The sequence below is a fragment of the Colletes latitarsis genome, chromosome 14 (assembly GCF_051014445.1).
Source record: "Colletes latitarsis isolate SP2378_abdomen chromosome 14, iyColLati1, whole genome shotgun sequence".
Taxonomy (NCBI): domain Eukaryota; kingdom Metazoa; phylum Arthropoda; class Insecta; order Hymenoptera; family Colletidae; genus Colletes; species Colletes latitarsis.
In genome coordinates, this window is record NC_135147.1 from 29,205,564 (window position 1) to 29,219,919 (window position 14,356).

Consider the following 14,356-nt stretch of genomic DNA (forward strand, 5'->3'; position numbering starts at 1 on the left):
ACGCCGCTTCATCCCCTAATCGCGTGGTCGGCTCGAGGATCGCGTGATGACGCCCTTAAACGCTCCCGGGGTATCCTGTACTCGGTTAACCGAACAGAGCCGCCAACGTTTGCTTAAACGCGTTCACGCCAAGACGATAGATCCCCGCCAAACCCGGCAGCGGATCCGTCGTTTTAAAAATTTAATTTCCCTCCGAGCAAAAGTTTCGTTTCCGGGGGCGAGGGGTGGACGCGAATGTTGCAACGTTAGGGAACGCGTTATTACCCGTGGAATCGATGCAGAAGGCGACACGCGCTTCGCGTGAAATTATTCTCATCGCGGGACGTAAAGTCGATACGTTGGAAACATTGTCTCCGCGTTCGAAGAACCGCGGCTTTCGCGAACGCTTGATTTACTTTGTAAAGTGGATCGTTGACCGGAAACGATTGTCCACGCGTTCCGTGGATTTAGCTCGTAGGTGGAAAAATGACGAGTAAAGGGAATCGAGGCTGACACGAACAGCGAGTAGGCTCGGTACAAGAGTTTATTAGGGTTTATTTACAAGGGAGCAGCTTGCACAGCGATAGGTACGGCATCATCTTCGCAACACAAGCATCAACGATTACAACGTTCTACGCTAAAACGCTAATCGCCCCGCGGCGACGATAATCGTCGATTAAGCTGTCGTGAAAAAGGCGCAAAGCTCGCGAATCGTTTTAAACAAACGCCTCGGAGACGGGAAAAATTTTGTAAATTTTCTTATTCGACGAACGAACGACAAAAAGAAAAAACATGGCGTATATCTCGTGTTGTAAATTCTTTCGTCCGGACAAGAATTCCCCGGCCCCGTCTCCGACAGTCCTGCCCCTCGACGTCGAGCTTTTTAAGCCGCGTTCGAGCAGCTCTGCGCGTTTTTCCACGTCGAGTACGGAGTCCGGAACATAAATAACGATAACGATAAGTCATGATACGGAAATATACAACTTATATTACATGAACGGAGCCGATGTTACCTAGGGCCTGTAAATCCATACCTATATATACCTATATACATTAGACGTCGCCATACAATGTATCGTTTAAGAATGCATATACGTGCGGTATTTAGTTACTCCGTTCCTGGGTTCAGGATCGACCTGTAATCTTCCGTACGGCGCGTCGTTGTTTCTTTCTTTTTCGGTCGATTACCTTTTTCGCTGTCGAGCAAGATACAAAACCGTCCCGGGAGACGTATTATGATACAACGGCTCCGGGGAACCCTCGTTTACCGCGCATCTTTCGAGGTTTCCTCGAGCGAGTGGTCCCGAAATGTTCGAGAAGGTTCGTTCGGATCTCTGAGGGACGCGATGGCGACTACGAGGGCGAGAGGTCCTGCGCGTCTCTGCCGAGGCTGTCGGTGGGCGAGGGTGTCGCCCTCCTGGCGGGCGACAGCGACGGCCCCACGGGGGTGGAGGACTTGGGGGTGGCCGGGGCCGTGTGATAAGGCGAGAACCGATGGTGCGCCAGGGCCAGAGCAGAGGGGTAGAGGGGTCTTGGCGCTGCTGGACCCGTCGTCGTGGGATTCTGCGAGCTCGAGGCGGCCAACTGCTGTTGCTGCTGCTGCTGCTGCTGCTGCTGCTGTTGGTGATGGGCAGCGGCGAACAGAGTGGGCCCGATGGACGAGGCCCACCACAGATGGCCCAGTTGCTGCTGCTGTTGCTGTTGATGCTGCTGCTGCTGGTGACTGGTACCGGCGGGCGACGCACCCGGGTACACCAAAGCTGGGCCCACGAGCTGCGCGTAGGGACTCACCGCCACCGCCGCCGCGGCCCGCAACAGCATCTGGGACCGCGCCGCCCATAGCGCCTTCTCCTCCAGGCTGAGGTTGCTCACCGCCCCCGCCTGCAGCTGGTCCATCTCGAACGGAAGTCGATGGGGAAACCTCAGCGTCTGCTGTTCCGCCAACATCGACTCCATCGTCTCCCTGAAAGGGAAGCTGCTCTATTATGCACTTTGCCCCCAGACGGGGAGGACTGGGACACCTACTATCCACCGAGGATGGGGTCAAATACACGGAAAAGTATCGAGGGCTCGGTGGATCGCTTGCGAGAAAGACGAGCGCGCGAGGCAACGTCGCGGGAGCAATTTCAAAGATTTACCTTTCGAAGTCGGTGAGGCGCGAGGAGTCCCGGAAGCCCTTCGCGAACGGATTGCTGTCGATCTTGAGCTTGGTGATCTGAAACAGAAAGAGCACCGCGGCGATTCAGCAAAATCGGCCGATCGACCTTGGGAGTTCCGTAAAATTCCCCTGATCTCGTTACGTCGCCGTGATACCGGGCTTCTCTCGGAAATTACGTCACCAGATGGCAACGACGCGTGGCGGAAAACGGCCGGCTGTTTCGAAACGGTTCGTTCCATCGATCCCGGGGAGTCAACGGCTCGTAAAATTAGAAGAAGGCGGGAAAACGATCGGGTCGAACGGCCGCTCGAGAGAGACGGAGGGCAGTTCTTGTTTTCGATGCTTCGGAATCGTTCGTTGCACCGTCAGAACTCTCTGGGTACGAGAGCCACTCGTGTGTCGTGGATCCCGTATTAGGGGCCATAGACGATTTATTCCGAACGGGTCATAAATTCACGGCGTTCGTGAGTTAATCGTAAAACGTGCGAGATCGAATCCTCGTATGAAAATCCATATGTACATTAGGAGTATGCAGAACCGTCTCGTGCAGAGTGTTTATAGCAAGGTTTGTACTACGATTCTTAATGGACGAGTACACCCGATTCCGCTAAGCTGTTTATACACAATGTTCGATAATTCCTTGCTCCGCTTAATGGGAGTTTAACGGGTCAATCTTATGGCAATTTCTCGCGTAATCGAATGAATTATTGAAAGAAGTTCCATTAGATGTTGTACGTCGCGTGTGATTTATGCACGACAGTGTACCGTCCCATTTCAGCCGAGTGGTCGGACAGTTCTTGAACGATTTTCTAACAGATGGATAGGTCATGCGGCGCCTATTAGCTAACCTCCTCGCTTCCCAGATATAAGTTCGCTATTTATTTCTCCAACCACTTAAAATCAATATTGTTGAAACGCTTCGTCAAGTACAGCGCCTGTGATTTTAACGAAAAAAGCCGGTCCGCTAAAAATTTCTATGCAAATTTCAAAATGGGGACGACAAAATATCGACAAGCAAAGTTCTCTCGCAAGATTTTCTGGACTTCCGGGCGGCTCCTGGACACCGTCGCGGAAATCCGCCCTAAGTCGTCGCCGCGATGGGCGTTTCGCGTTACCTAACAACGTGGGCCACCCACGACGCGACGGACGCACAGGTGGCCCCGGTCAAAGTCTACTGCCTGGAATTAGCCGGGGCGACAAGATCCTCTCCGTCGCTTCCGCAAACCCTCCGGAGAGCTGGTCCCCTTCCTCCAGATGCCCTTTCGACGGACGTTCTGGACGAACGGACACGCCAAGACGAACGGCCTCGCGTTTGATCGCGGAAAGATTGCGGAACGCAATAGCCGTTGACGTTCGTTCGCGAGCCAAAGCAGTTCCTCCCGTCGGGTTCCCGAGGACGTTCGATAAATCATGATACGAATCAATTTAGCCAACCGCGCCAGAAACAGATATCCACGGCCATGCATCGAAAATGTATTATGAAACGCAAACGACGGAGCTCACCGACGATTTCTTCGTCGCCTCTTTTTCACAAACTTATAAGATACGTTCGTATCGGTACATAGTAAGTTTGAAACAGCATCGAAATAGCATCAGGAAACGTTGGAGATAAACTCAAGTTACTTATTTAGTTATTTCTGTGGCTGTTCCACAAACTTGCAAAGTTTCACTCGAATCGGGAGGGGGTGATTTCGCGGTGTGCAACAAGCTTCGCGAAACGGCCAAATATTAAATTAAAAAATTCGTTGTTGCTATCTATGAAATATTTCGAGCAGCGTTCCCTGGGGGTCGTTGAGAGCTCGGCGTCAATCTCGATCGCAGGCATAGTTTGTTTGTTCGGTAAAAGGAGAGCCGCTGGTTTCGATAGTCCAGAAGGGAATGGAAAGTCGGGATGGAGAGGTTAGAAGAGGAAAAAGAGGGACGACAGAGTCGGTGTCAAGTGGGTGGTCCAATTACCCTACGGTTTCGCGCTCACGAGCAGCACGTGCAGCCTGGTAATAAGACTCTTTCCTTCAAAGCCGAGGCTAAGCCGCGCTAAGCCCGGAGCTGCCTCGGTTTTAGTTACGATTCCGCTGACATCATTAGCCAAACATCTGGCCCACCTCTGCCGTCAGCGTCCTCCTCGTCGTCTAGCTACTTCCACGTCGTTCCGTTACGCTCCGTTCCTATCCGCTCTTTTCGACCACCGCCGCGCGTTTCCCTTCCGCCCCTTCCGACCCCTTTCGTCCCGCGCTCCTCCGTCGTTTTACGATCGCTGCTCGCTACCGAGCGCGCTAATATCGCGGCCGCGTCTTTGAAATCGACCCGCAACCGCCGCACTCGCGCGAAACTTCCTCTTTGATATCGTGAGGCTCGTTTTAACCACGTACCCGCCCCACCCCTCGCCCCGAACGTTTACGTATCTATCGTCGACCGCCGGGCGACGAGCGTCGATTAATTTAGGAACTCCACGCGTCCGCTATCTTCTTCTCTTGCTGTCCTGCGCGAGCCACGCGCCACGAGATTCTTTCTCCCGCCTCATCGACAGGAAAATCGCCTCGACGAGACACCCTAGAGGTTTGTTAGCAACCTTTACCACCATTTGGCAACCCACCACCTAGGATTTTGCATCAAGAATCTAATACTACAGCAACCTTTGGTCCCAAGTCCCCAAGTACCGTGCGTCCGCGAGAAGTTGGCTAGCGAGAGGAATGCGGGTCCGATTGGTGCCCGTATCCCCTCCCCAGCGTTTGGCCGGCCCAATAACGGTGCAAGATATTCGCAGGCTTCTTTTTAATCTATAATTTAAGAACAACCGAGACCTAACCGAGCATCGGTAGTTTGAGGGAACCGAGACGCTTGTTCCTCCAGAGACTAGATCGTTGCTGTGACGAGGCGAAAGCAGAAACGGCGACGAAGTTATACGATTTCGCTGACACGGGACGACCAAACGGTTGGACCACTTCCCAGACCGATTTACAGCGTCCAACGGTGGACACGCCGCTACCGGGCGTGATAAATTTCGTCGCGCGCGTCGCTCTGTTCTGCTCCTCTGTAGGACGATGCCAAACCATCGTCGGGACGAATAAATCGCCCCAGCCACCGCCGCGTCCCGCCAGATATTTTACTCTATATCGGGCCGGGAACCGCGAAAAAAATGCCGGAGATTTTTGTCGTTCGCGCGCGCGCGCGAATACCGAGAGGGCAACGAACCTCGCGTTCGGGAACGGGTTCGCGAAAGGGTGGCGAACCGGTGCCCGGAGAAAAGGACTTTTCAAGGAGTCACGCGATATTTGGAAGCGTGAAATTCGTACGATTCACGGGCATCGAAAGCACACACGGCAGCGTTCCGTTTTCGGGGCACAAAGTAATTTTCTGCGAAAGGGAACAATGGCGCGATCCGGACGGCCCTCGGCCTAAGGACAGATAGCGTTCGCCGATCGAGGGACAGGTAGCCAATTACCGTCCAGCTGCGGAGCGTCGATGAAAATTGAGAGAGAATTTGCGAACGCGGTGGGCGGAGTTCTCTCTCGAGGCTGATCGGTTCCCCGGGCATCGGGGAATTGCGCTCGCAACCGCGAACCAGGAAACGCGATCGACAAAGGGACAAGGTTCCCGCGGATCCTCAAGAAGCGGCCGATAACCGTTGAATCCCCGCACGTATCGATTAAGTGGCTAGCGGTCGATAAAACAGTAGCGCGTCCAAGTGTCCATTAATCGACTAGCGGTCGGTAAAGTGTCGATCGTCTCTGCCGAATCTTCGATACCCGACAGTTTCGAGCAGGTTTATCGGCAAATATAAACGGGTCGAGTCAACGAAGCAGATTGATCGGTCGCGTCGAAAAAAGTGGCGACATTCCCGGTTATCCCGTTCCCTCCGCGGAGGCTCGGCGAGCAAAATGAAGCCGTAGGTAATTGAAAGGGATGCTTTCGCACCCGGGCCGCCACTAATAATAGATTTAATAGAGACGCGCGCGCTCATCGAAGAAGGGGTCCCGCGCCCGCCTCGCTCGCGGGAACATCGCGCGCCACTATTTAGTGCCGCTTGCGCGCTTGTTGTCACGCTCGCTCGCCCGTCCTCCCCTCGATCTTTTTCTCGTTGCTTTTCCCAGAGACGCACGGTCTACCGAAACCGGGGAAACCTTCCCGAAATCCGTAAACGCGCTCCAATGGATCGAAAATCACGTTGAACTTTGCAAAAGTGGCGAAACGACGTTGGGTCGTTGGAGGAAGTCGCGAAGCATGGCGCGCGTGTACCAGCCGGGGAGCCGCCAACGCGCACAGCCGCCGTGTGTGGCTTCCAGAGGGCCTCCTCTCCCTCCCCCGCTCGCCCCCGCTCGCCCCCGCTCGCCCTCGCGCCACTGTCTCATTTGAACGCGATTATTTATGTTTTCTTTCGTTCGTGCGCGCCGACGCCGACGCCTGCAGCCACTAAAACCATCGACTCCTTCCTCCTCCACCTCCTCTCTCCACCTTCTTCTGCTTCTGCTTTTGCTCCCGCTCCGCGACCTTGCCTCCCGATTCGCGATCCTTACGATCCGAGCGTCGAGGAGACGCTCTCCCGCCCTCGTTGCCCGGTTTTCTCCGGGATTTACGAAACGTGAAACGACTTAGCAGACAGTTGCCCCCGTTTCACCGTCGAGCAGCTAATTAGCCGAAGTATAAAGGCACGAAGTATAAAGATAACGACCCGCGATTTATTACCACGGGAATTTTCCACCGTGCTGATCGCGATTACGATTACACCCGCAATTACGTGGCTTCCACATTTCGTGCCGACCGTTTCCTTCGAGACAGTTACGCGGACAATACGCCCGCGACTTTTTGCCCGCTTAATCGCACGGTTCACCGTCGCGCCTTAATCGTTGCGCGTTTCCAGCACGAAACCGGCATTTTACTCGCAAGAACCGAATCCCGGAGTAATTGTTCGCTTCTTTAACCGACTAACCGAGTTTTCGAACGCGCTAGAACGCTTATGCTCCGCGTCCGCTCGACAATTTTACTCCTAGGAACCCAGAGAGACGACTTACTCTCGATATTCAAATTGTCGACTCTTTTTATTATATTTGGACTCGAAAGACCTGAGAATTCACAGTTCCAGGGGGGTCAATTTACATTCCACCGTGCCACGGTTTGAGAAACAACTCTTAACAGCGACTCTCCAGCCAGAAGCTTTCGGCGAGCGCTGGGGCACCGGCTCCTCCGCGAGTCCTTTCGACTTTCCCCGGCAAAGGTCCCTCGTAAATCACGCTTCGATCCCTGGAAGACTCGCGTGCCCTCCCAGAAACCGCAGAACCCAATCCCCGCCACGCAAAGAAACTCACGAAACGTTAAACGTTCCTAACGATCTCGAGAAAGAAGGCGTGCCCGTCGCGTTTATCGCCGGGACGTTCGACGCCGAGCCGCACAAATTTACGAATCCTTTTCCGAGACGTGGTCTTGGCACCCCTCCAGATTTTCCTCCCGCTTCGACGACCGTAAACATCATCTCGAAACAACGTTCTAGCCACGATCGTACGACGTTTCGGTACAGGAATGTTTCTCGGATACTACTTTGCCCGATTATTAAATGTCCCGCGTAGTTCGGTGCACCTGGACAAGTAGCCAGTAACCCGATCCGAGGATCACATTTTTTATCTACCATAGCCTGTAGCGAGGTCGTAAATTTCTTCCCGGCGTCGATTTATCGCGAGTACGTACCAATGAGATACATCGACACTGGGTGAAACGTTTCTTTCTACGGTACTGACCGTGGGCCCCGAGTCCAAATCTGCGTCCGTTCATGTCACTCGGCAGTCGATACGTATCTGTTTCGATGGTCGAAGATATTTACGACCTCATTATATCGCGGAGAATACGGTACGCAACTCTGGCCCCTCCAAAACTAATTTCGTCCCTGCATCTGAACGTTGATACAGCAGATAACGCGATAAAATGTCGAAGATTAACACGTTATCGACCGATAGTCGATTAATCGGACTCTGAGAGTCCCATGGTTACCGACCGCTAGCCGATTAATCGACTTCTGGGAGTCCAACAGTTATCGACCACTAGTCCATTAATTATATCGTCGGTAAAGAATTTTTTTCTCGAAAGTACGTAGGATTTCGGGGGTATGTCTGTTCACCAAAAATTATCGTAATCGACCCCTGCAACTAAAAATATTTTTTCCAAAACGATTTGAAATTTTTTAATTTTGTCGAAAAATTTCACACCTCGAATTTTTTTCTCGAAAGTGAGTAGGATTTCGGGGGTATGTCTGTTCACCAAAAATTATCGTAATCGACCCCTGCATCTAAAAATATTTTTTCCAGAACGATTTGAAATTTTTTAATTTTGTCGAAAAATTTCACACCTTCTCGAATTTTTTTCTCGAAAGTGAGTAGGATTTCGGGGGTATGTCTGTTCACCAAAAATTATCGTAATCGACCCCTGCAACTAAAAATATTTTTTCCAGAACGATTTGAAATTTTTTAATTTTGTCGAAAAATTTCACACCTCGAATTTTTTTCTCGAAAGTGAGTAGGATTTCGGGGGTATGTCTATTCACCAAAAATTATCGTAATCGACCCCAGCAACTAAAAATATTTTTTCCAAAACGATTTGAAATTTTTTAATTTTGTCGAAAAATTTCACACCTTCTCGAATTTTTTTCTCGAAAGTGAGTAGGATTTCGAGGGTATATGTATTCACCAAAAATGATTGTAATCGACCCCTGCAACTAAAAATATTTTTTCCAGAACGATTTGAAATTTTTTAATTTTGTCGAAAAATTTCACACCTTCTCGAATTTTTTTCTCGAAAGTACGTAGGATTTCGGGGGTATATGTATTCACCAAAAATTATCGTAATCGACCCCTGCAACTAAAAATATTTTTTCCAGAACGATTTGAAATTTTTTAATTTTGTCGAAAAATTTCACACCTTCTCGAATTTTTTTCTCGAAAGTGAGTAGGATTTCGGGGGTATGTCTGTTCACCAAAAATTATCATAATCGACCCCTGCAACTAAAAATATTTTTTCCAGAACGATTTGAAATTTTTTAATTTTGTCGAAAAATTTCACACCTCGAATTTTTTTCTCGAAAGTGAGTAGGATTTCGGGGGTATGTCTGTTCACCAAAAATTATCGTAATCGACCCTTGCAACTAAAAATATTTTTTCCAAAACGATTTGAAATTTTTTAATTTAGTCGAAAAATTTCGAACGATTATCGACCGGTTTTCATTTCGACGAGATACATATTTAAGCAATATTTTAACAATTATAACCCACGATGGGATTACAGTACTGTGAAAGGAGCGGTAGACGAAGTGTCAAGCAAGGCGTTGGGAAAGTAGGGGCATCGAATGTTTCGTAGAAGAAACACATGGACAGATGTAACCGGGAATCGTGATTCGAAGCATCAACGCATAAACGCATTAGAAAAATAAGCTACCGTTTCCTCGTAACGTGCACTTTTCGATAGTAGGGTAAAGTGTTGACAGCCGATGGTAGGGTCCTGTCCCCAGACCGCATTTTATTAGGAGCAACGCCGACTCCGGTAGTGTCTCTCCAGTTGTAATCAAGCCCGGGACCGCCGGGTTTCACGCGCGGAGATTTAGACGAGAGACTCCGGTTCACGAAACTGGTCAAACTTAAACGGCCCTCGCTCAAATGAGTTTCTAATTACACAGCTGTCGACCGGTCGAATCGACGGTCGCTGGAGGTGAAGAAATACCGAAGAACGCTGGAGTTGATTCCGTCGCAATTACCACGATCCTCGTGGCGATCAAATGGTAAAAAGGAAAAACAAGATCGTAGATTTCCGTAGGGATACTGTTGCAAAATTATCCGCCTCTGGGCTAAGGAATTATTTAGATATCTTGATTATAAGCTCCCGAGATGGAAAGTTACTAAATTCGAAATTAATTTCGTCGCGATTGAATCGAAACACTCCCGTTTGTTAACCATGTTGCCTCGAGATAAGTTTGCAAGCGCGGTTTTACGACACGTGTTATCCAGATTCGAATCGCCGCGCGTCGTCAGAATTTATTCGGGGTGACAAAGAAAAAAGACAGTGATACGGAACTGGGAACTTTATTGTCTTCTTAGATCGCTATCAATGACGATGCACGAGGAAGGAACGAATCGAAGATGCAGGTTTCTAAATTGGTGAAACTCTTCTTCATCGAAGTCACCGATTAAGAAGTGAAGAAAGCAATCACTCTCGTCAAGATTGCTTTCCGATTATTGGCCATAAATTAATATTAAAGGAATAACCACCGGAGAGGAGTTTGTCCAACGAGAGGCCCGAAGGTTTCGAAGGTCCCGCGAAGCGCGAGTGTCGAGTTCGGATAATAGACGGGGACGAGGACGACCTGGACGATTAGAGGAGCGAGAGAGTCACGGAGGAGGCGACATCAGGCAGCGATAAGGAGCCAGGAGAAACGGATGGAGGAATAGCAGCGGCGAGGCTGGCCAGAGGGAAGAAGGACGGCAGTTAGGTTATGAATTATGACGCGGTGCGAGAGCGAGAAAGAGGAATCGGAGTCTTAGAGGTCGTTACGAGAGAAGTCGGCGGCCAAGGGACAAGAAGAAGGCAAAAACCGTCGGCAACGATACGTAGTAGCTCGCGCGCACGGGAAGTGGCTGTTCGTGGGTTAAAAAAACGGTTGGTCCCCGCTAAACGAGCGCACCCCTCGACGACGACGACTACCAAGACGAAGGACAACACCGAGGACGATAACGACGAGCGATGGGAGACGCGCGAACCGCGACGAATGACTTTCGAGACGGCCGGCTGAACGAGACCGCGTCTCTGCCAGAAACTCTCACCGCCAGGCTCGTTTCCGACTCTTCTTCGCTCCTAAAACACGATCAGGACTCGTTGGCCCGCGGCTATCTCGCCGCCCTTTTCCATCTTTCTTTTCCACGGTAATCATCATCGACGCGCGGCTATCGTGCCTCCCCAGAGCCAACCGACCGCGGTGTTTTATGCCAGAATGATCCTCGCGACCGCGCAACACGAACCGGTAATGCCGATTGAAACTCAGCTCCAGGGACAGGTAGGCGAAATTTAGAACCCTTCGTCTTCGAAAACGAGGCGTCGGTGTCGATAGAAATTCATTCTGGGGGTTTTTCGCATAGTGGAGGTGAAATTTGACGCCAGATAGTTATAAACAGCGATATTATCGAGTTTCAAAGGTTGAATCGTGTATGGGGTTCAATTTACGAATCATTACTGTGTTAGGTCACCTCGACGATGTCCAGACGATCTGTTCGTCGTCCTAGGAGCTAGGAACCCCCAAAATACTTGAATTTGGACGAACAGTACAAAACTCTTTGATTAGATCGAGAACTGCCCTTCCCCGTGCATCGTCCACAAGAGAAATGCTCAGTTTCGATAGACGAAGCGAGGTGTAATTCTTTCGCCGGATCGTTCCTTGTCGGCGGAAGACGAGGAGAAAAGACGGAGCGATGGAAGATGCGAAAGAGTGGATAAGAGGACAACAGAGGAGAAGACTGAGAGAGGGAATAAGCTGGCTGGAGGTAATTGCCGGGGCATCTCTTCGCACCTCATCATCGTCATCAACAGCCGCGTCTCTCGTGGTCGTCGTGGACGAGGAGGGTGGCTCACCCCGGACCACCCGTTAGCGCTTTGAAGCCGCTCGATTGCCTCGGTTTTCTCTTCATCGGAACGACCGTCGTGGATACCCGGATTCGGATTCGGATTCGGATTCGGATTCGTCCCTTTATCAAAGAGAAACCGCGGTGTCGTTTAAACGAGCGGAATGTCAAAACGAGAACAGCCCCACGAGCCGCGTCTATTTTTCTTGCAGCGACGCCAGACGTCTTCGCGGGATCCATTGTCGTCCACGGGGATCGTTAGATTCGCGCATAGAGTGCACCAAGGATTCCGATCGTCGTTCGGGGGGAGGGCAGAAAAGGAGGCGTCGCGTTTGTCGGAAATCGGGTCTCTCTCGCGGAGACGCGGGGCATCGCGACGCCCGTGGAATGCGAACGAGCCCGCGAGCCGGGCCACACATGATGCGGTCGCCCCTAAACGACTATCGTAAAATACGATAATGCTCGTCGGTCTCTCGTGCTCCGAACGTGGAATCCGTACTTGGACGCGTAGAGCAAGAGGAATCGTCGCGAGGCTAAATCTACGACACGATGCCCGCTAAATCGTCGCGAGCCAAGCGAGCTAGCGCGTTCAAAGCGGTCGGTGCTCCTTCTCTATCGTCGAGAAAATCGAAATTTCAGCGAGAGAGACGTCGTAATTAAATATTAATTGATCGATCAGTCGCCATTTTGTAGATTCGTAGCTTCCGTTCGTGGAAATTTGTTTAAATTGCTAAAAATTCTACGCGGTGAATATTAGACGTGGCACGGACCGTTTGTTGCATTGGTCCATGGAAAATTGGAGCTGCTATAGCACGATTCACGGAAGAAAAGCCTTGGGAGGAATGCGCGTGAAATTTACGAAGAACCGTCGCTTGTTTCGTACGCGACTGAGTCGGGAGGACATAGACGCCATCGTTGACCATTTATTTATTAAAGCGTGAGTCTTAGGGAATGTAGATAAAGAGAGAGAAGACGATTTGTACGTTTCAATCGGTAGAGAGGAAACGATTAACCGGAGCGAAAGCTGGTCTTGGGGAACCAGTCCCGAGGGCAACCCGGTTCCCGTGAAACCGAGGGGGCTGCTCTTGCGGCGCGCGAAAAAAACCGGAAGAGAAATAAGAAAAGAAAGAACGAAGGGTAGAAGGAGCGTGAAACGAGCGGAAGAGTAGCGGTAGCGAGAAACAAAGCGAGACACTTACGAGTTGATTCTGATAGGCGGTGACAGCGGTGAATATGGCCTCCGGGAATATGAAGGTCTTGTGAGGCTCCTTCTCGAGGTCCGTTATCGGCTTGGCCGTGCCCGAGTCCGGTCGTTTCACCAGGTGGATCCTCGGCTGGTATTTGTGCATCGAGTTCAACACCAGCTGGAAATCGTTTGCGATTTGTCAGAGGATTTACAAGCGGCGTGGTATCCTCCGACGGAGGATGCATTAGCAAATAAACGTTTACGTTGAACGTATCCAACGACCGTTCGAGATTTCAAACAGACCCGCCGCGTGCAACCGGCGCGTCTCGTTCCTCGAACCCCTCGAAGCCACCTACGGTCGTAAACCTCGCGAACAACGGGAAAAATCGACGCTCTGGACGAAGAAAAGGGTAGAGAAAAGGATCGCGTCGAGCCACTCCGTCGGCCCTTCGACACGAAACTCTATAGATCCGACGATACGAAGGGGGGGATCCCGACGGTAGAAAAAGCGTACGAATTAGGAGCACTCCCGGTGCTCTCTCAGGCATTCCCCGGCTCCGCCATTCAAAAGAATCACTTTGCCTTCGTCTGGCAGCGTGTAACACCCTGAATACCAAATGAGCACCGTGAAGAACCGCTGGCCCGATCGGAGTTCCTATTTACGTCAGTCATCCGACGAATTAAGGACCCCGCCGCCGCCACGGACGAACGGATACCCGAGAGAGTCACGACAGCCCCAATATCATCGACAAAACCAGGGTGGACGCGGATCTGGTCATCCCCCGGACGCCATTCTTTCGAGACATAGATATCCGCTTGTTTCTACCGCTCTAAAACTACTACGAGGATTTATAAATTTTCGACTCGAAACGAAGTTAATTACGTTGCAAGAGACGCATTGCCCAGCGCGATAAGGACAGGTAACAAGTGGATACCCAGTCGTGAGTCTTCGTGCAAAGACTTTGATTCGACGCAACGTCAAGGAAGAACTTTGTCGTCGAGGGAACACGAGTCTTTGTAACTTTTCCGAGACACGTGGAAGTTGCAATCGGGTCAATTCTAGGGAATCCGTCCGACGTTTTCGCGCTTTCCGCGGCGCTGGTCGCGATACGCTCGATCGAATCGTGGTCTCGTGGACGTTGGACGCGACTAGAACACGCGAGGATACTTACGTGACCGTGCCTGTCCATATCGTTGTTGGTGAGCTTGACTTTCTCGAAGGAGACGACCTGCTTTCGTAGCTGCTCGCCCGTAAAAGGCGAGTCCGGGTGGACGTAGAGACGCGCCGGCGCCGGGGGATCGGCCTTCCCAGCCACCAACCACGAGCTCCTGTGATAAGCGTACCGATACCTCTTGTTATCCACCGGGACGATGTCCATCAGGACCGCGTATCGACTGTCCGGCTTCAATCCGTTGAACGACACCCGGCACGTCGGGAACATCCGC

The 14,356-nt window shown here is 51.1% G+C and overlaps 1 protein-coding gene across 2 annotated transcripts in view; it reads right to left on the bottom strand.

Moving 5' to 3' along the window:
- Nucleotides 1-515: 515 nt before the first annotated feature.
- Nucleotides 516-14,356, bottom strand: part of LOC143349764 (uncharacterized) — a 29,334-nt gene continuing 15,493 nt past the window's right edge. The window contains exons 3-6 of one of the 2 annotated variants that reach the window (XM_076781270.1): nt 14,083-14,356; nt 12,924-13,088; nt 2,118-2,194; nt 516-1,942 (exon numbers count right to left, since the gene is read on the bottom strand). In XM_076781270.1, coding sequence (XP_076637385.1) covers nt 1,333-1,942; nt 2,118-2,194; nt 12,924-13,088; nt 14,083-14,356 — 1,126 coding nt within the window. In that variant the 3' untranslated portion in view covers nt 516-1,332. Of the gene's footprint in view, nt 1,955-2,117; nt 2,195-12,923; nt 13,089-14,082 lie in introns of both variants that reach the window. The other variant, XM_076781269.1, reaches the window with a different exon arrangement.